Below are 21011 nucleotides of genomic sequence, written 5' to 3' on the forward strand. Positions count from 1 at the left end.
CATTTTGTCTTCCAGCTCACTTATTTGTTCTTCTGCCTCAGTTATTCTGTTATTGATTCCTTCTAGTGTATTTTTCATTTCAGTTATTGTGTTCTTCGTATCTGTTTGTTTGTTCTTTAGTTCTTCTAGATCTTTGTTAAACATTTCTTGTATTTTCTCAATCCATGCCTCCATTCTGTTTCAGAGATTCTGGATCATCTTTACTATCATTATTCTGAATTCTTTTTCAGGTAGATTGCCTATTTCCTCTTCATTTATTTGGTCTTGTAGGTTTTTACCTTGCTCCTTCATCTGTGACATATTTTTTGCTATCTTTTTTTTTTTTTTTTTTTTTTTTTTTTAATGAGTGGGTCTGTGTTTCTGTCTTACTGGTTGTTTGGCCTGAGGTTTCCAACACTGGGGTTTGTAGGCTGTTGGGTAGGGCTGGGTCTTGGTGCTGAGATTAGGATCTCCGTGAGACCTCACTCTGATGAATATTCCCTGGGGTCTGAGGTGCTCTGTTAGTCCAGTGGTTCAGACTGGGAGCTCCCACCGCAGGATCTTCGGCCCGACAAGGGGCTCGTGAACCAAGATCCCGCAAGGCATCTGAGGCAGCAAAAAAAAACCAAAAAACAAAAAAGACAATAGCAAAGTAAAAAATAAAATTAGACTAGGAAACTAACAGATATGTTAGGAAGAATATAAAAATAAAAATATAGATGAATCAACAATCGGAAGGTACATTAGTACCACAATAGTAAAAAAGAGGAGGAGGGAAAAGAAAAAAAGGGGGTGGGTGGAGGCCTTGGCTGTGGAGGGCGGGGCCTAAGCAGGGGCAAGGTTTGGGTGGTGGGCGGGGTCAATGCTCAGGACCCACAGGGCTGGAAAAGGCCCTGGGGGCTGTGGGCAGTGGGGCTTAAGCTCAAAGAACAGAGGGGCCCAGGCGTGCCCCCAACCCCTGGTCTCAGAGGGCAGGGGACCTCACCTGGGAGCCCAGCAGGCTTCCTGGGCTCGAGTGGGTGGGGCAAACGCCCTCCTCTCCTCTCCTGCTCCTCCGGTCTGGGAGGGCCCCTTCCGCCTGCCTCTCCTGATCTGCCCAGCCTCCCTCCTGTGCCCCCAGGACCTACACAGCCTGGAGGGGGCTTTGGAGGGCAGGGGATCGGCCTGGGAGCTCACCCATTTTTTAAATTTTTAGTTTATTTTTCAAAAATATAAAATTATACATATTTAAGCTGTTCAATGTGATGTTTCGATATACATATGATTATGAAATGATTACCACAATGAAACTAAAAAAAAGCCTTTTAATAGCTTGTATGCCATCTGCCTTCAAAGGCTGTAGTCTCTAAATGAAGCTCAGGGCAAGACAAGGGAAGGAGAGTCTCCTAGTGGTTCAAGTTCTGTGTTCAGCCTGGGGGCAGGCAGGTCTCCAAAGAGTGGTATTGAGATTGAATCAGTTAAACCACAGCCTTTCATTGTGAATGTCTCATCCACGGAAGTCAAGCCAGAAATCCTCTGTCGTGTAGCGGCAGTACTTTAAGCCCCGTGCGTGCCACCCGATGGTCTCAAAGCAATTCTGGCTCCTTGGTAGGAAAGGGGGATTGCTCACAAACCAGGACTCCACTTTTTAACCCTGCGTAGATCAGGTTATTGATTTCGTTCTTTTGTTTTGGCACTGATAAGCTTTCTTAATAAAAAATTATTGAGCAGAAATTTAAACTCATAGTACCTGCATAGCACTGTATAGTTTTCTGAGGAAGATAGAAGAAATCTCAGTCTGAGTCCCTGGTCTCCAGAACTTTGTCATCTAGCTCCATTTATCTACAGAGAGGTTGGCTTAATGTCTTTTTCTTTGTTCTGTTGTTAAGATATAAATGAGTAGTGGCGTGATTAAAAGATCATCTCTGTGGCTATCTAAAAAGATAGATCTGTAGCTAATTCATAATCTTGAATAATCTGTGATGACAAGGTACAGAAACAAAAACGCCCTGAATAAAAAAATACCACTGTTAGGAGTCATTTCCTTTCAAGTCCTTAAAAATATACTTCCAATTTCTTTAGCTAATTTATTATGAAATATTTGAGACATAGAGAACTACAGAAAGACTCATGTAAGGAGCACCTGTGTGCCCACCACCCAGCTAAAGAAAGGAAGCATGACAGCTGGGGTTGAGGCCTGCTGTGCACCCTGCCCTGTCGCGCACCTTCCCCTTCCGAGAAGTCACTGGTCCTGAGCTCCCTGTGCTCTGTGTAGAGGTGTAAAGAGTCCTAATCATGGGACCAAGTTTCCCCATTACTTACAGAATGCAGTTTTCATCTTTAGCTTGGTATTCGGAAGACTTTGTACGTTCTGGTTCAGATCTCCTCCGGTCCGCCTGCACCAGCTCACCGTCTCTAGGTGCAGCCTGGGCGTGCCGGCACCCTGCCAGGTGCACCCTTACTGGCCTCAGATGCTGCCGCTTCCATTCCTTTGTTCCTCTCTTCATGAACATTCCTTCCTTCACCTTCTCTGCTGAAACCGCACCTAATGAATGCTACTACTGCCTGCAGTTGACGGTTCTTTAAAATAGACTGTATTTTCATAATATTTGCATTATGTCTCATCACAGTTATTGTATGCACGCCTGTCTCTTCCACTGCACTGTAGGCTCTTTGAAGGACGCTGTACCTTATGAACAGTGTTTCAGATGTTGTGAGCAGTCAGTAAAGACTCAGGAGGACACTGATCATTGCTTTACTTTATGACCATTAACCTGCCCTGTGCTCAACTGCTTTATAGACCTGTGCTGTTGATGGTCTCTGAGGCTCCTAAGAGAGGTCTAATAGTTGTTAATCATGGATGGGACTATTCATGACATCGCGTATTTGTCAATTTTTTGACGTCATATTTTGTATGTTACAGTAGTGCATGTTTTAAATTATCAAAGTAATGTTTCTCTTTATTTTATCTTTTAGATATTGCTATATGGAGATTTGCCAAAAAACAAAGAAAATATAATATATTTAGCAAATCATCAAAGCACAGGTTTGTATTTCATTTGCACGAAACAGGTTTCTCTACTCACAGTAGGGAAGTAATTCAAAGTAACGTTCTGATATTTTTTAATGGATTTGTTGTTGTTGGTAAAACATGAATTTTCAATGCAGGTATTGTATGTGACCTCATATTTTTGTGATTTTAGTTTTTTGGAAAATCAGGAATGTGAAAGCTATGAATTTTCCTTTTCCCTTGCTGGGTGTATATAAGCTATGTTCTTTCCTTTTTTTCTCTTCCTTTGAATATCTCTTTAAATAGTCTATGTATTCTTCCTTTTTAAGTTTTGTTTTTGGAAGTGGAATTTGTGGATCATACTGTATGAACATTTTATATTTTTGATTGTTAAGCTGCAGAAAGGTTGTACTGATTTGTGAGTACTCATTTCCTTAAACACAGTGTTAATTTCTAATGTCCGCAGTTCCTTTTGCTTCTTCAAATGTTTGGGTTTAATTATAGCTTGCTCTTCTATCAGAGGAATCACAGAAGACTCTGGTCTCCAATATAGCACAGTATATACGTTAAATTAGCGCAAGGTACTTAAAAAGAAGACTTTCTGTATTGAAATAATTGTAGATTCACAAGGATTTACAAAAATAGTATGTACAAAAATAGTATTGAGCCCCTTCACCAAGTTTGTCCCAATGACAGCATCTTACACAGTAACCAAACAAAGAAATTAACAGTGGTTAAGGTACTTTTTAGTTCTCCAAATAATCCAGTCCAAGCAGCATCCCACTTCACATTTTTTCAAAGCTGTAACTGCTTTTGATGCACACTTCCTAAATTCTGTTTTTATTACTTTAAAAAATGTAGCGCCCAGAAGTTCAAAGCTAAAAACAAGCTGATGAATGATAACACCTGATTGGGAAATCACTGATGCCTGTGGCTGTCCTTTATCTTCCTCCTGTCAGCTGTGTTTCTTCATGGTTACTTTTATTACTACTTATAACTTTTGGAAGGTCAAGAAAGGTAAAGAAGCTGAGGTGCATCTTTCTCAGCTTATCTTGTTACTGATTACATTCAGTTTTCTAGGTCAGGAGCTGATGCTCTGCAGGGTGGATAGGAATTTGATGTGTCTGTATTTCCCTGACTTTATTACCATGACTGCTAAGACTATTTGATTTAATTACATTTGATTTTAGCAAAGCAACCAGCCCTGTGCTCAGGGTCTACTTCTAACTCTGGCCTATAAAGCAGCCTGACTTCCTCCTTTATTTTGACTGTTTCTCCAGTCGTATCGGGCTTTTTACTGCTAACACAGTCTTGCTATTCCTGTTCTGCTGCTGATGGCATATGTCTACCAGGGTTCCAATATCCAAATAAAAAGGATTTGTGGGTCTAGGGCAGGGAGTGGCTCATGATAGCCCAATTTCCTTTATATTGAGCCCCTGGTTAATTTCATTTAGAGTTTTCTTTCTGTTTAAAGAATTCTCTCTTAAAATTCCTTGTTCAGGTTCCATGCCAACTTTCCTTTTTCCGGGTTTCAATGGAAATAGTGTTCTGCTAACAGAGCTCTGGTACTAGCACAAACCTGTGGAATATGTACTCCCTGAACATTTCTGGAGGTGGGAGTAGTAGTAGTAATAAAAATAATGATACAAAAATTATAGCCAGTGCTGTCATTTGTCTGCTTACTATGTGTTGGCCTTTATAACCATTACTTCAGAGTGAGGACTTCTGGGAAAACATTTGGAAGGACACAGATTTTTCACGATTCTTTGTGTTTGGGCCTGGACGGGTAAAATGGGGGTGTGAGCTCCTTAGGCAGCCCACGGCTGACGTGAAAGCATTACATGTCTCATCACAGGGAACCAGTCTGCATTCCCGCCCTCTCCCCTGACCTCTGAGCGTACCGGCCCCACACCAGTCTGTCGTTCGGAGTTGAGAAGGTTGCTTTCTGAATGCTTTAAAAAATCCATAATTTAGGAACATAACTAGATAGTGACTTTAAATTACTTTAGAATTATAGACTTCAGTTAGAATGCGATAGAAGATACATAGCCTTTTCCCAGAAAAATGGGCACATAAAACTTTGCCTAGAGTTTGAGGTTCCAGAGGCCCCTAAAGCTTATCCAGGGACATGGCTCATTGGCCTGTTATGTCTAGGTACCCCTTTTAAAACCCTTCTGAGGTAATTAAAAACCACAACCGGGTACTCTGAAAATGTCAGTAGCAGAAAGAACATGTCAAGGACTGCTGTTCAGCTTAGGCTTCCTTGCTCACCCTCTTCAAGGCCTGCCAGAATACAAGAGTCTTTTCTTGGTCTGGCATGCCAAAGAATTGGCATTTTAATTCGTCCCTCTGGTCCCCTGTTTTCACTTGATGTGCCCTTGCTGTCTCTGCATTCTTAGTCTCTGTTAACTTATTTCTCTCCAGAGTCAGCAAGGCTGCAGTGACCACTATTCCTTCCTCTCGGCCTTCTTTAGCTCTCTGCCTTGGACGCTCTGTACCTTTTTAATCTCATGAAGGTTCCCTTTTCTTGGTTTAGGTGACATTTGTCTTGACTAACAACATGTATGGTGAGGCCTGGGCTGTGGAGTCAGACCCCGGTTCATAGGCTATTCCGCAATCGATTGGCTGTGTGTCTGTGGGCGAATGACTTAGCCTCTCTGAGCCTTATTGGTCAGTTGTGAGTCATGTCTACTGGTCAAGGCTTTTAGGCAATTTCCATAGGCTAGCTCATAATCTCACAGAGAGCCCGGCTCCTACGGGCAGCGAACAGTAGGGGTGATGATGGCAGCTGATCCCGAGGGCGCGGCGGATCCGTGTTAGGCGAGTGCTCACATGAGGGATCTCCTGCAGACCGCGCTACGCCCTCGTGAGTTGGGAGCTGTCGTTACCTGGTAACGCAGATGAAAAAGCTGTCATCTTCTCTTGCTGCCTCTCCTCACTGCCCTCCCCTCCTCTCTTCCCAGTTCATGGGAACAACGGCTTGGGCCAGATCACCAGGGAAGAATTCGTACACAGCTGCATTTCTTGATCTCATGCCAGAACACAAAATGTGAATAGTTATTATAAAGGTAATACATTAACATCTCAGCCGTCAGTAACTCAGCTGTAGTCTAGTGTCTCCTATCTGAAACCTAGTTGAGAATCTAAAAAAGTAAAAAAGATAATTGAGTAGCAAAAATTGATGGCACAAAGCTTGTGTCTTTTGACTACTAAACTAGTTCTTAAAACTTTTCCGCTAAATATTTCAGAAGTCTAAGTGTATAGCCAGGACAGTTCGTTACAACATGACATACTTTGTAAATTTTATACTTTCTCTTAAAAGTTATTGGAAGATGGATCCTAGGCCACCATATAACCATGTGTGTTTTAATATAAAAATGCATTTTCAAATTCTTCCACATTTTAAAAAATGATTGTTCCAGGAAAAGATACCAAATCTTGTTTTTAGCCTTGTATCCCAAATATGTTCCAGAATATACTGTAGCCTGGAAACCATACGCTAAGTTCTCAGAATTTATTCTGAGTCTGTTTACTTTTACATTAGGTATAGTCATAACATTAGCTTGATTATTTAGTTTCCAAGACATGGTTAGAAAGAAATGTGTTTATCGGTGACTGTTTAATTGATCTGAAATACAGGGAAGGGGATAGGGAGAGGGCTTCTATAGGGAAGTACATACTTTAGAGAAAAGTGATAATTGATAGTTCCATAGAGTAGGCGTTGCCAACTGATAGACGCCACTGCTGCGGATCATTTACTACAGGGGGAAGTCTTTGCATCACTCTATTTAAAGGAGCCATAATAGCAATTATAGATGTAATCATTGTACCTCTTAAATCATCAAGAAAGAGTTAATTATGAATGATAAAAAAGATTAAAAAGAAAGATTTATAATAATTGATAAAACATTTTTCCAAAAGGACAATTTTTAACTTGGCTAATGTACTTCTTTAGGATATTCTGTCCAGTATGGTGCATTGCCTAAAGAATTTCACACAGCTAAGAGTTAATCTTCCTGTAATCCTGTGGAAATCTGTCCCTTTTGGTTGAAATTTTATTGTTACTCTGTTATTTTCTTGGTTTTTATTTCCTACAGGGTTTTTATTAAACAAAAAAAAATTTCCTCTCGAATTTGCTCCTTTTGTTTTCATTTCCCTGGCCCTGAATACATTTGTGATCCTATGACTGAATCCTTTCACAGATTCTTATTAATTTTTTTTCAAGTATCCCATCTTCCAATTCATCTGTAGATACTACAAAAGTCTCCCTCACGTTTCATTTTTATCATTTTCATTCTTTTGAAGAAATAGGGTAGTTTGCAGCCATTTATTTTCAAATCCAGATCTCTCAGGTCCTCCAGACCCTTTACCATTTGCTGCCTTAGCTTCATTTTATTTCCTCTTGATCTCTTTAAATCATCTCTTCTGTTTGCCATCTTCTGTACCGTTTGCTGGTCTCCGGTTCTTTGCTTTGGCAGGAAGGCTAGTCCCAAGGAAGGGCTACTTCTGTTTGGAATTTGCTCTGCTTGAAAGGTCAATTAACAACCTATTTCTTCCTATAGGTTTTTTGAGTTTTTTGTTGGCACCTCACTCATCCCTTCTTATTTTTGTTTTTTTGAACTTTCAGTCATAACATATCTATGGAATTAGTTATTAGCAGCCTGGCTGCGTGTCCTTTGATTATGTAAAGAATACATTTGTGCCCAGCATAGTTGTAAGCTTTGAGAGATCTTTGTTTTGAATTCCATTGTAACCTATTATTGTGTCCTGAAAGTCATTGGTCAAGATAAATTGTCCTTGCCTCTTGTTGAACATATTGTTATATACAGAATATTTACTTGCACATGACAGTTTCATTTAGCCATTTTTTTGCTTATAATTTCATGTTTTCTAGACGTCAAGAATGAGAGAAGCCTATTTTATTTTGTTCATGCTGCTTTTGGATTACTCTGATGGTTTGTGACTTTTGCATTTTATCCCTGAGACAAGAAGCTTTTCAAGAACCATAAAAACAAAAAAACAAAAACCAACAAAAAACAAATCTAAAAAACTCCACAGAATTTATATCTTGCAAATGTCTGGGGTTGTTTTAAAGTAATTTAAAGATTCTAACCCTAATATTTTCAAAGCATATCCTCATACAGTCTTGTGAAGAGGCATTTTGTGTTTCTGCGGAGGGGATGCTGGAGTTCACCCAGGGTCACTTATGCACTAATTGATTCTGTCTTTGCAGTTGACTGGATCGTTGCTGATATTTTGGCCATCAGGCAGAACGCTCTCGGACACGTGCGCTATGTGCTGAAAGATGGGCTCAAATGGCTTCCACTGTATGGGTGTTATTTTTCTCAGGTAACTTTCCCATGCTTCTTTCTTTATATATATGTAGCTCATGAAAATTTTAGATTTTAAAATTTAACATAAGAGTTTTTTTGGTTTATTTTTATGGGTTTAATAGTTTATTCTAAATTAACATGATTTGTCTGACATTTTTAATGGTGTGTGTTTATATATATTTATATATCTGGTTACCCAGATTGTTAAATAGGAAAAAATGCAAATGTACAAAAACCAAACAAATAGAAAAATGTAAAGACCTAGAACTTGGTGGACACTTACCTTAAGAAACTAAAAAGTAATCATCTGTAGGATATAAAAAAAATAGTGAGGGCTTCCCTGGTGGCGCAGTGGTTGCGCGTCCGCCTGCCGATGCAGGGGAACCGGGTTCGCGCCCCGGTCCGGGAAGATCCCACATGCCGCGGAGCGGCTGGGCCCGTGAGCCATGGCCGCTGAGCCTCTGTGCACCGCAACGGGAGAGGTCACAACAGAGGAGGGCCCGCATCCCGCAAAAAAAAAAAAAAAAAAAAAAAAAAAAAAATAGTGAGCTATATATGTAAAGTGCCTAGCATGAGTGTCAGGTACATAATAAATATTCAGTATATGTTATTTTATGCAAATCCTTTAAAATTACATAATAACCATCAGGTCATGGAACTATATAACAGGCTCTTTGATATTCAGAAGGGGATTACTAGCATTTTTCTATGCCTTTTCTGAATAAATTATTTGATATGTAATCTTCTAAATATTAAGAATGAAATTTGTATGGAAGACAGACTTGTTAATAAGACTTTAGTAATCGATTAAAGAAGAAAATCTAAAGTTACGGTGAGCTCTGAAAGTCATCCGCTGGACACAAGGCAGTGGTACCACCGACCCGTGCTGCCCCAAGTCCCATGATCAGTGTCCCTGTGGTGTTGGAGGTTAGGGTACTTACTGCCCGTCTCCTTTCCTCTTTTCCTGAGTCTTTTAAAGGGAAATAAAATTCATATATATTTTGACGAAAAGTATTTTAAACTACTGGGTGCATGTATAAATGGGAATAGATTAATAAGTAGTGGACTTTATACCACGAAGTAAAATTTTCTTTTAAAAGGATTTGTTTTTTACAGTTTGTATGAAACAGAAATAATGCTATTCAAAAATAGTTATTTACAAGCAAAATACGAGGACACAGACTCTCCAGTTTTATATTTCTTATAATTATTGTATTTATAAAATATTAAGTATTTTATATGTGTAGAAAATGCATATTAATATATAGACATTCAGAAAACTAAATATTTCCAAACTGCCAGCTTGTGAACATTATAAGGTGTAGAGTAACTGTAGAATTCAGAACAGAGGTCTCTCTGCTCCCTCATCCCAACCAAAAGCGGGTGTTTTGGGAACCTTACTGTTGGGTTAAATTAAAAAGTAAATAAATAAATAAAAAGGGCAATAGCGAGCTTTTGCTCATTTAAGCCCTGTGAGTATAACTAGAGATATGTATGACAGCTGTGATTGACCTCCACTAGGTACTCTCTTTCCTCCACTCTGCTTTCGTTTCTGGCTATCTTTATTATAACACTTACCAATTCTCTTTATATCACACACGTATACATATTTTGCTTCCTCACTAATCAGGGAGTTCCTAAGGAAAGATACCTGGTCTTCACTTCTGTAGCTTCCATATACCTGGGAAAGAACTCAGATGTTTTTTTTAATTAAAATAGACTTTAAGGGACTTCCCTGGTGGTGCAGTGGTTGGGAATCCGCCTGCCAGTGCAGGGGACATGGGTTCGATCTGTGGTCCGGGAAGATCCCACATGCTGCGGAGCAACTATGCCCGTGTGCCACAACTACTAAGCCCACGAGCCACAACTACTGAGCCCATGAGCCTAGAGCCTGTGCTCTGCAACAAGAGAAGGCACCGCAATGAGAAGCCCGCACACCGCAACGAAGAGTAGCCCCTGCTCACCGCAACTAGAGAAAGCCCGCGTGCAGCAATGAAGACCCAACACAGCCAAAAATAAATAAATAAATTTATATATTTTTAAAAAAGAACAAAAGATGCTCCTAGTTCTCTAAAAAAAAAAAAAAAAATAGACTTTAATAAGCAAATTAAATGACTGGGAGGAAATAGTATGTGAAGAATAGACATCATGTCATTGAAAGCTTGGGGAAGTTTCACACTGCAATATATGCATTCTTTGGCTTTAATTCTAAAGAGTTAGTGAAGAATGAATTTATTCTCATCAGTCCTCTCAGTTTGGGTAAATAGTGACATACATTCTGTAGAGCACTTTGAGTTTCTTCTCTGTACTCAGGCAAGCCAGTTCATATGTGGAAGGAGCCATGACCAGAATCTAAGACCACCCTTCCTCTCCTCTTTATCCTGTCTCCTCCTTGCTTCTCTTTATTTCCTTTTACTCATATTCTTGATTAAGACAAAATCAAATTCATCCAGTTGGTTAATTTTACAGACGCGTTCAAATTAGTATAAAGGAGTACAAAAAAATAGCTGACCTGATGCAAAGTTTCAATGAAGTGCACTTACGAGGTTTAATTAAGGCTACCTTAATTTTTATGAAGGTGCCTGTATTAGCCTGCTAGGGCTCTCGCAATAAAGTATCACCCTGCGGGGCTTAAACGACAGAAATCCATTTGCTTACAGTTCTGGAGGCTGGAAGTCCAAGATCAAGGTATCGGCGGGGTTGGTTTCTCTTGAGGCCTCTTTCTTTGGCTTGTAGACAGCTGCCTTCTCCCTGTGTCTCTCCTTTGCATGCACTTGTCTGTGTCCTAATCTCTCCTTATAAGGCACCATTCCTATTGGATCAGGGCCCACTCTTGTGACCTCATTTATTTTCCTAAAAGCCCCATCTCCAAATACAGTCACGTTGGGGATTAGGGCTTCAACATAAGAATCTGGGGGGAAGAAGAGAATTCAGTCAATGACAGTATGACATAAATATGTAGCAGGGTCAGTTTCTAAAATTTCAGAAGATAGTGTTTGTTGAAAGGAGAATTTTTAGTTATTCCATAATAAGTCAGTGGAGAAATTGAGAGCTAAGATCCGTCTGATTGAATTTTTGATTTAAAAAATGTATTTTTAAGAAAGAAAGCATTTTTAACTGCCAACAGAACTAAATATTCATGTATTTTCCAGTAAAATGTCACACACAATTTTATTTGAATTGTATTGAAAACGTAGGAGAATTTTGAGCTAGTGTTCTCTAGATGCTAACATATGAATGTATTAAATATAATTTAATTCCTAAAATGTAATTTTATTCTTAACTCTTTGGGAATAAAGTTAACCCTTTTGATGACTGGCCATTGGATATTTTAATAGTAAATACTTTTTTCCCCTCTTTTTTTTTTTTCTTTTTTTTCTTTTTTTATGTGGCAGCATGGAGGGATCTATGTAAAGAGAAGTGCCAAATTCAATGAAAAGGAAATGAGAAAAAAGCTGCAGAGCTACATCAATGCAGGAACTCCAGTAAGATTACGCTCATTTTCATTATTTTTCTTATCAACTCTCATTTTTTAATTTAAACATTAAATTAGCATTTAAGAATTGTTTTGAAAATATAGTATCCCATGTGTAATAAATAATTCAGAGTTTTCGAGGCAACAAAAACCCTCTAAATATAGGTAAGCAGTTATTTTTGGCCACCAGAAAGATTGCGGCAGGCGATTCGATCCTTCGCTGGTAGTTGTCAGTATTGACCTTGAAGAGGAGTAACAAGAACATTTGCTGTCTTTAGTCTATAAATAGAAAACAGAACTGCTCTTGTAACCTTATGCTTCACCCACTTCAGAGCTCCTCTAACTCCACTTCTTCAGAGTCACATGGAGTTTTAGAGCAGCTGTTTTCCGTCAGTATAAATTTGGATTTCTTGTATCTGTTGAGTTATTTGAAAAGTCAGAAAAAGTATGAATATCTAGAAATGAAGAATCATTGAGTGTAAATATTATGTATAAAACCTTGCTCCCCCCAGAAGAAATCTCAATATTCTCTTTGAGGAAGGCTGATTGCTGCCCTATGGCTTTTCCCCGGCCCTCTCCGAGGACAGAGCAACGTGACTGTGGTGACTGCCTGAGCTTTATTCCCCAGTGCATGGCATGGTTTTCTGTCCTGGTGCTCAGAAACTTAGCTCACAGTTACCAGTTCTTCTCTTTCTTCTTTTTTCTCTTTTCATGCCCTCTCTCGTCCTCCTCCCGCCCAGCTGCCCTCTCTCTCCACCTTCCGCTTCTTCTCTTCTTGCTCACGGTGCCTTCTTTCCTTGTGTGCTTGGTGATCTTTGTCTGCTCTTGATTGTATCTGGAAGATTATTTGCAGAAATCAGCTCAAGCGTAAGATGGAAGTGCCTTCCCCCAGAGAACACTGGCATTCGTTTTAGCTGGGCCCCTTGAGGCCCCTCTTGTCTGGGCCCACCCAAACCAAATTCTGAGCTTGAGGCTAACTGGACCACCCAGGCGACGCAACCAAGGTGGCAAGTCCACGTGAGGCCTGGGTTGCCTGCTTTACTTTTATACCAGGAGTGAAGCCTTTGGTGCTCCCTCCACTTCTGGTTCACTCTCACTGTTTCCAACGGAAGGTCTGCGGCCTTCGATTTCTACTCCCCTCACCTTTTGAATCGCTTAGAACGAAAGTTCTTTTCTGGGCTTACTTCTGCTTTACTGTGTTTGCTTTAATTTTGGTCTTACCATCTTGTCAGCTCTTGGATGCTTTTAAGATGATGTTACATCCAGCTTTTTAAGTTGTTTTCAGTGGGAAAGTCAGTTCAAATGACGTAATCTTGGGCTACCAGAGAACTTTTCTGTCTTTCAAGGGCAAGAGTCTGGTGTTTTGATGTTCGTGCGGTGATGCTGAATGGCAGGCTCGTGAGGCAGTGCTGTGAGCCGCTGTCACTTCAGGTCACTGTAGGTCTGAGGCTCGTTTCTTAGAATCTGGATGAATCTTCATTTTTTAATATTAAAGGCTATGAAACAGATACTTAATCTCAGCCTCTTCATTATGCTCTTTTGTTTCTGAAAGTTAATCACATAATTGACAGGGTAGAATATATTTATCAAGTCAACTTCCATATAGCTTAATTTTCCTCACAGAAGTCTATGGTTAATCATTAAATCAGCTCTTATTTTTCACTATTAGTATTATTTGAGAGACTGCAGAATTTTGTTTCCAAAAATATGTCTGAATTATAAATTACTAAGAAATACATCTTCTCAATAAATATTGCTGAGACAATATTTTTGTAAGGTACTTATCAGTTGGGGGTACAAATGAAACATGTATGATAAAAATACTGCATCTACAGAAGTCACTTAGTCAGCATTGGAGCCATGCAGTTTACAGCACAAATATGGAATCTTGTGCTTTGTTTCTTCCCAGATTTAACTCAAGTTCCTTTTCAAATGTGAGGCAACCTAGTGCATAAGAGTATTGGCTTTGAAATCAGAGTTGAGTTTAAATTCCAGCTCTGCCATTTAAACTTTGTTACTTTGTACATCACTTAACTTCTCTAAGCTTTAGTTTCCTTATATGGTAAATTTGTTAATAATTACTTAATTTGGTAGATAGGATTAAATAACATGTTTGAAAACTATGCTTATTGTATTTTCCTATTGCTGCTGTAACAAAGTACCACAAACTTACCAGCTTAAAATAACACAAATATTGGCTATAACAGCAAAAGCACAGGTAACAAAAACAAAGATAAACAAATGGGACTACATCAGACTAAAATGTTTCTGCACAGCAAAGGAAATAATCAACAAAATGAAAAATGGGAGAGAATACTTGCAAACCACATATCCTATCCAATAAGGTGTTAATTTCCAAAATATTTGAGGAACTTATGCAACTCACTAGCCGAAAAAACAAATAACTCGATTGAAACTGGGCAAGGGACTTGAAAAGACATTTCTCCAAAGAAGACGTACAAATGGCCAACAGGTGCATCGAAGGTGCTCAGCATCACTTATCATCAGGAAAACGCCAGTCACAACCACAGTGAGATATCACCTCACACCTGTTAGGATGGCTGTCATCAAAAAGTCAGAAGATAAAAGTGTTAAGGATATAAAAAAGTTAGCTGATGTTGCTGGGAATATAAGAATTCCATAGTGGTACAGCCATTATGGAAAACAGAATGATCGAGCAATTCCACTCCTGGGTATATATCCAAAAAAATAAAATTACTATCTTGAGGAGCCATCTGCATTCCCGTGTTCATTCACAGCAGCCAAGATATGGAAACAACCTAAGTGTGCATTGACAGATGAATAGGTAAAGAAAATGTGGTGTACACAGACACACACACACGCAAAATGGAATTTTTTCAGCCTTAAAAAAGAAGGAAATCCTGTTCTTTGCAACAGCATGGATGAACCTCAAGGGCATTATGCTAAGTGAAATACGCTTGACACAGAAAGACAAACGCTGCATGGTCTCACTTATATGTGGAATCTACAAAAGCTGAACTCATAGAACCAGAGGGTAGAATGGTAGTTCCCAGGGCTGGGAGTTGGGGGAAATGGGGAGATATTGGTCAAAGGGTACAAACCTTCAGTTACAAGATGAATAATTCTGGAGATGTAATGTACAGTATGGTGACTATACTTAATAATAACATATTACGTACTTGAGATTTGCTAAAAGAGTAGATTTTAAGTGTTCCTACCGTAAAAAAATACGGTAACTATGTGGTGTACGTGTATAGTAAGACATCGCGTTGTACACCTTAAATATATACGGTTTTTATTTGTCAATCATACCTCAATAAAGCCAGAAAAAATTATAACACTAATTTATTATCTAAATCATTCTGGAGGCCAGCAGTTCAAAATGGGTCTCACTGGGCTAAAATCAAGGTGTCAGTGCACTGAGGTCCTTAGGGAGATTCTGAGGGAGAATCCATTTTCTTGCCTTTTCCAGTTTCTGGAGATTGCCTGCCTTCCTAGCTCACGACTTCTTTCTGTCTGCAAAGCCAGCAGTGGCCGGTCTGGTCTCTTTCGTGCTGGCCATGTCTTCGGTTCTGACTCTTCTGCCTCCCTCTTTCCTATTCTTGTAATCACGTGATTGCACTGGGCGCCCCCGCCCCCGACGTTCTACGATCAGCCCTTACCCTGAGGTCCAGTGGCTGGTAGTCTTAAATCCCCTTTGCCATAACCTGCCCTATTCACAGGTTCGGAGCATTAGGAGCTGGACGTTTGGGGGAGGGGCCGTTATTCTGCCTGCCGCACTCGGTGCATCTGTGTGATTTTATCACTGTTTTCTGATCATACATAGAGCACTTCCATAATTAAATAATACACTCTCTGAGGAAAGAGATAGATACTTTGTATCCTCCACATTTCTGTATTCTTTCCTCTGTAAATGTACAATGGAATTTTTAATGGGTTGAATGTTTCTGATTATAAATGTAGAAAACATTGTAAAGAAGTTATGCTGTGCTAGATTGGTTTAATTTGGGAGACAGAAGGCAGAGAGGAACCATCTTATTTATATTCTGTGCATCTCGGTATGAAATAGCTTTTTATTTAAAGAGAAAGCAAGTAATTAAAAGATGTCTAGCTAATCAAAACTTACTGCGTTCTGAGATATTACTTCCGTATAAATGCGCCTGCTTTGGAACTCTTTAGTAAACTAGTAGAATGTTTAAAAACCAGAGGGGAAGGAAACAATACGTTTTAAGAGCCTGCCACACAGGGCTTGATATTTTCACATATTTCCTTTAATCCTCACAGCAACCCTGAGTCTTCATTTGGGAGTGAGAAACTGAGGTTCAGTTAAAAAGTAAATTAACTTTTCCAAAGCATGGAGAAAAGGCTCTTTTTAGTAGAAAATCATCAGTTCAATAGTTCGTTACAATTTGAATATATTTTAAAGTCTTAAATAGCTCTTTTCTTTTCGAATAGACTGTTAATGTGAAATAGCCTGCTAATTTTCCATTAGGGGCCAAAGTACGTGTGTTTAAAGTGGTATATCACATCTTGAATATAGATTTTTCCGATGTGGAAGGTCATCACTAAAGAAAAACAGACTCTCTGGTTCCTTCCAAATGAAAATTTAGCAGAATAAAAGAGTTATATTAACAGTAGCAAAAATCTTGTACATAAATCGATTGGTTTGTGACAGTGTGTCAGTTTTTTCCTGTCCTCCTCGTTGCTTCCCTGTCCTTGAGCAGGGATCTCCCTTATATTTTCCATAATTGAGAAGCAGGTCCAGAAATGTCGGACCCTGTGGCCACTCTTCTCTTGCCCTAGTGCTCTACTTTTAGCCCCTCCACTTCCTCTGCTGCCACCTTCTCTGTTTCCAGGGGAACTAGAGAAGGGAGCAGCCTTTTGGTCAGCAATTTGAAAGCCGTAGCAAGGAAGTTATCAGATGAGAACACCTCTGTTGTGCTGGGCTCTCATTCCTGAGAGAAGCAGAACTGCTTTGTCTCATGGCCTTTGGAGGTAGTTATTGAGAAGGCAACACGCAAAGCTGGTGGCAGGGAAGGCAGGTCCGCTAGGTCGGGGCGATTAGCTACCCATGTCATGTTGCTCTTCTTCCCACCGGATGCACCATCGCAGATTTCTAAAGCAGATCTATTTTCACTGTAACAGCAAATTGCAACGTTATTTTGCACCAGGCACTGTATTGAGTAGATTATATGACTTACCACCTTTTTTTTTTTTTTTTTTTTTTTTAAGAAGCAATATGAGTTCAATTACTCTGGAAACAATCACCCCCCAAATGATGCCTGAACCTAAAAGGTACATAAAAATGACCAAAAATATCTTAAAATAATAGAGCTGAAGGTTAATTGTCGTTTTTCCCTCAGAGCGAGTGTGTTCGGCTGGACAGTAAATTACAAACTGTATGAAACCACGTTAGGGCGGATGATGGATCTGGTCGCATTTGCTACGACTCCCGGGAAAGTGGTGCTGGGGGAGCCGGGTGCTCCTCCTCCCGGCTGCTTGGCCGGTTGGCCCAGGAAGGGCCGTCCTGGAGGCAGCAGCTGGAGGCCAGGCCCCGCCTGTCCTGGCACTGCTCGTGCTGCTGACCTTCTGTGGCTGAAGTGGACACAGAGCCCTGGCCCTGCTGACATCACTGAGGCACAGCCACTGCCCGTCCACCGGCTCCTTCCACACGGTCACCCTATCGTCTCCACCTGAGGCGGCCAGGGTGTTGGCTGTGATGGGCCAGCTCCCACGCCAGACAACATCGCTGAACTTGTGCAGCAGTCTGGGGGACCACGCATTGCCCGAGGCACCGTCACAGGTCCAGATGAACACTGGACCATCCTGGGGGCAGCCGGCAGTGGTGCTGGTGGGCAGGCGATGGAGGGGGCCCAGGCCACATCTCAAACCCAGTCTCTGTGCGCTTCCAACTCCTGCGCTTCCTTCCACTGGCCGTCCTCCTCCTCCGTCCACAGTTTGAGGAGGTTGTCACAGCCAGCTAATGCGAACCTCTTGATGTAGTTGGGCTTCTGCCCAGATGGCTGGTCCGACAGCGGGGGCCCAGCTGACGGCATCGCAGCCAATAGTGTGAGCGCTGTCGGTCTTCTTCACCTCCCACTGGCCCAACCTGGTGTAAGTCAGCAGAGAAATGGCCCCATCCGAGCTCCCACAGGCTAGGATCAGGCCGTAGTCATGGGGGGCCCAGCACACAGAGTTTACTGAGGAGTCGTGTCCCGTGTGCTCACGCGTCTTCTCCCAGGTGCCATCTTCCCCTTTCCAGATAATGACTTTCCGGTCGTAGGAGCAGGATGCCAGGACATTGCCATACGTGGGGTGGGCCCAGGCCACTTGCCACACAGGACCCTCATGACCCCTGAGGTCGGCGATGAGGATCTGCCCTCCGGTGAGCACCTCGAAGATCTTGACGGACCTTCCTGATGAGCAGGTTGCCCGGCGGGTGCCGCAGTAGCCCACCTGGGCGTGATGCTGCAAAGGGAGGGCTGCTTGGGGAGCTGCAGGAATCACGTCCTCACGGGAAGTATCCGCAGTGGTGATTACTGACGCCATGGTCACGGCAGCTCCAGGCCTTGGACGCGGCAGGTCCCGGCGGCGCGTCGACTTATCACCTTCTATCGCTGTGATAGCCCAGTGAGGCGTAGGTGTCACCGCACTTCATTTTATAGATGAGGAAACTTAAGGTGCGGAGAGGAGGAGGAGGTCATCCCGGGCCTCGGGGCCTGTAAGGGGAGAGTCCGGGATTGCAGTCAGTTGTTCATACCGCTCTGTGCTTTCTCTAGTGACGGTCTCTGTAAATACAGTTTCCTATAGAAGACCACCTACTCTGTGGCCTAATGGCCATAAAATAACTTTGTTTATTGTTCAGCCAGTGACCTTAATAATTTAATAATAATTCGTTGTGTGACTGTCATATTTTACTTTTTTAATGTAGCTTTTATTCTGTGTCATGCTCAGCTTCTTTTAAAGTTTGGAACCCATTCACTGACTTGTGGACGATAGTAATGGGCTTTGGCCTGTTTATTTGTTTATTGAGATGTAATTCACATACTGTAAAATTCACCATCCTGAAGCATGTAATTCGGTGGTTTTCCGTGTATTCGCCAAGTTGTGCAACCATCACCATTACGTAATTCCAGAACATCTTCATCACCCCCAGAAGAAACCCTGTGCCTCTCAGCAGTCGCTCCCTGCTCGCTCCTCTTCCCATCCTGTGCCGAGAGAATCCGTACAATTTGTGCGGTCTCATTTTGTTTCATGCCATTCTTCCACTCCCACGTTTAGTTACATTGGCTTTTCCTTAGTCCTGCAATGCCCCGGCTCTCCCCCACCCGAGAGTCTGCACACGGTGTGGCTGGCCCTCTTTCTTCCTGAGGTACGGCAGATGGGCAGCCGCCTGCAGACCGCGTACACTGTTGCCGCGTGGGGCCGGGTGGGCTTGGGTGTCTGCATACATCCGTGTGCGGTTTTGCCACAGTCACGATAACTGCACGTGTCCACAAGCTCCAAAAGTGTCCGTGTGCCTCTTTGTGCCTGTTCCGTCTCAGGGCAGCCGCCGAGCCGCTTTCTGTCACTGTGGATTAGTTTGCACTTTTTAGAATTTTATATAAATGGAATCATACAGTTTATACTCTTTGTTTGGGAGTGAGTTTGGCTTCGTCCACTTAGCGTAGTCATTTGGAGATTCCTGCGGTCGTTGTAGGTATCGATAGCTCATTTCTTTTTGCTGCTGCTGAGCAGCCTCGAATAGAACCGGTGAGGGTAGGCGGCCTTGTTCCTCGCGTGCTGGGGGAAGCACCTGCTCTTTTGTCACCCTTTAGGCCTTAGACCCATCATCCAGCCTGGTTTCCCTCGTGTCATTTTCTTTCACAACACCTTGTTCTCTTTCTTCGTAGTCACACAGTGTGTAATTATATATTTTTATTTGTTTAGCGTACTTTTTTCTCACTTGTCCCCAAAGACCGTATTGTTTGGTTACTCTCTATATAGCACCTGGCACATAATAGGTGTACAAGAAATATTTCTTGAATGAACCCTGAATGCATAGTTCTTTCTGACTTTCTTGCTAACCATCAATGTTTTTTCAGTAAAACATCTGAGAGACAGAAAATAATACCACCCGAGTTATTAACCATTCCACTCATGAATCGTTTTATTTATAAATGAGTGAAAAGCTAATAACCTTCAGTAATTGCCTTCATGGCTTTGAACACAAACTTTACTAATTTAAAATGTTTTCTCATGAGAATGAATTTGTGGTTTGGGGAACTGATTTTAGTATTTTTCTTCTGGTTTTTCCTTCTGGCTCCTGGAACATAATAAGGAATTCTTAACTAAAAAACTTTTTTACCCAGGTTTCTACATTTTTTGACCACTCTGAAAAGATAACCAAACACAGCCTATTAATTTGTAAGTTAGGCAAAGATAGTAGCTTCTAAAAATTATATATATGGGTGGATAAAAAGCTTCTGCATTTGCATGGAAGCTGAAGACGCAAAATTGCAGAGCCACCGTTATACCAGCTTTTCAGGTGAAACTTTGGAAGAGAATGACCATATGTTTATCTAATGAAAAAATTCAGACTTTCACATAGGCTCGTTTAGATCTATGTGAAAATCACAGATCATTCAGATAAAAGAATACTTCTGTGCTGGACATCTAGGTAGATGGTCTTACGTGGGATCTGGTAAGGATGGATAAAATGAGCATACTTTTCTCTCATGAGCTCCTTAAGTTTAGACTAATTGATTACTTAGTAAACATACAGCTTGATTTATAACCATTTATAATCCCATTGTTTTAATTTATGAGGCCACTTATAAATTGAGTCATTTAAAATGCATTAAGGGAGTCCTATAAAATAATACTGTGTGAATCTTTTGAAATACGAACGTCTATTACCTTTTATATTGTGGAAATTTATATATTTATGTATGGTTTCCCTCAAATGAGATGTACTTAGGGACCCTGATGTCTAAAATGTACACGTTTTCTTTTTATTTATTTATTTATTTTATTTATTTTGGCTGCTCTGGGTCTTCGTTGCCACGTGTGGGCTTTTCTCTAGTTGCGGTGAGCGGGGGCTACTCTTCGTTGCGGTGTGCAAGCTTCTCATTGCAGTGGCTTCTCTTGTTGCAAGGCCCGGGCTCTAGGCGCATGGGCTTCAGTAGTTGTGGTGCACGGGCTCAGTAGTTGTGGCTCGCGGGCTCTAGAGCGCGGGCTCAGTAGTTGTGGCTCGTGGGGTCTAGAGCGCAGG

At 41.2% G+C, this 21011-nt stretch overlaps 1 protein-coding gene and 1 pseudogene across 5 annotated transcripts in view; one reads left to right on the top strand and one right to left on the bottom strand.

Annotated features, from left to right (window-relative positions):
* The window catches only part of AGPAT5 (1-acylglycerol-3-phosphate O-acyltransferase 5), a 63060-nt gene that overhangs the window by 14965 nt on the left and 27084 nt on the right, over positions 1-21011 (top strand). For 4 of the 5 annotated variants that reach the window (XM_028482105.2, XM_055081449.1, XM_028482104.2 and 1 more), the window contains exons 2-4: positions 2935-3004; positions 8202-8317; positions 11697-11786. In XM_028482105.2, coding sequence (XP_028337906.1) covers positions 2935-3004; positions 8202-8317; positions 11697-11786 — 276 coding nt within the window. The remainder of the gene's footprint in view (positions 1-2934; positions 3005-8201; positions 8318-11696; positions 11787-21011) is intronic. The other variant, XM_028482102.2, reaches the window with a different exon arrangement.
* Positions 17193-20630, bottom strand: LOC102979915 (protein SEC13 homolog; annotated as a pseudogene).

This window comes from Physeter macrocephalus, chromosome 20 (assembly GCF_002837175.3).
Source record: "Physeter macrocephalus isolate SW-GA chromosome 20, ASM283717v5, whole genome shotgun sequence".
NCBI lineage: Eukaryota > Metazoa > Chordata > Mammalia > Artiodactyla > Physeteridae > Physeter > Physeter macrocephalus.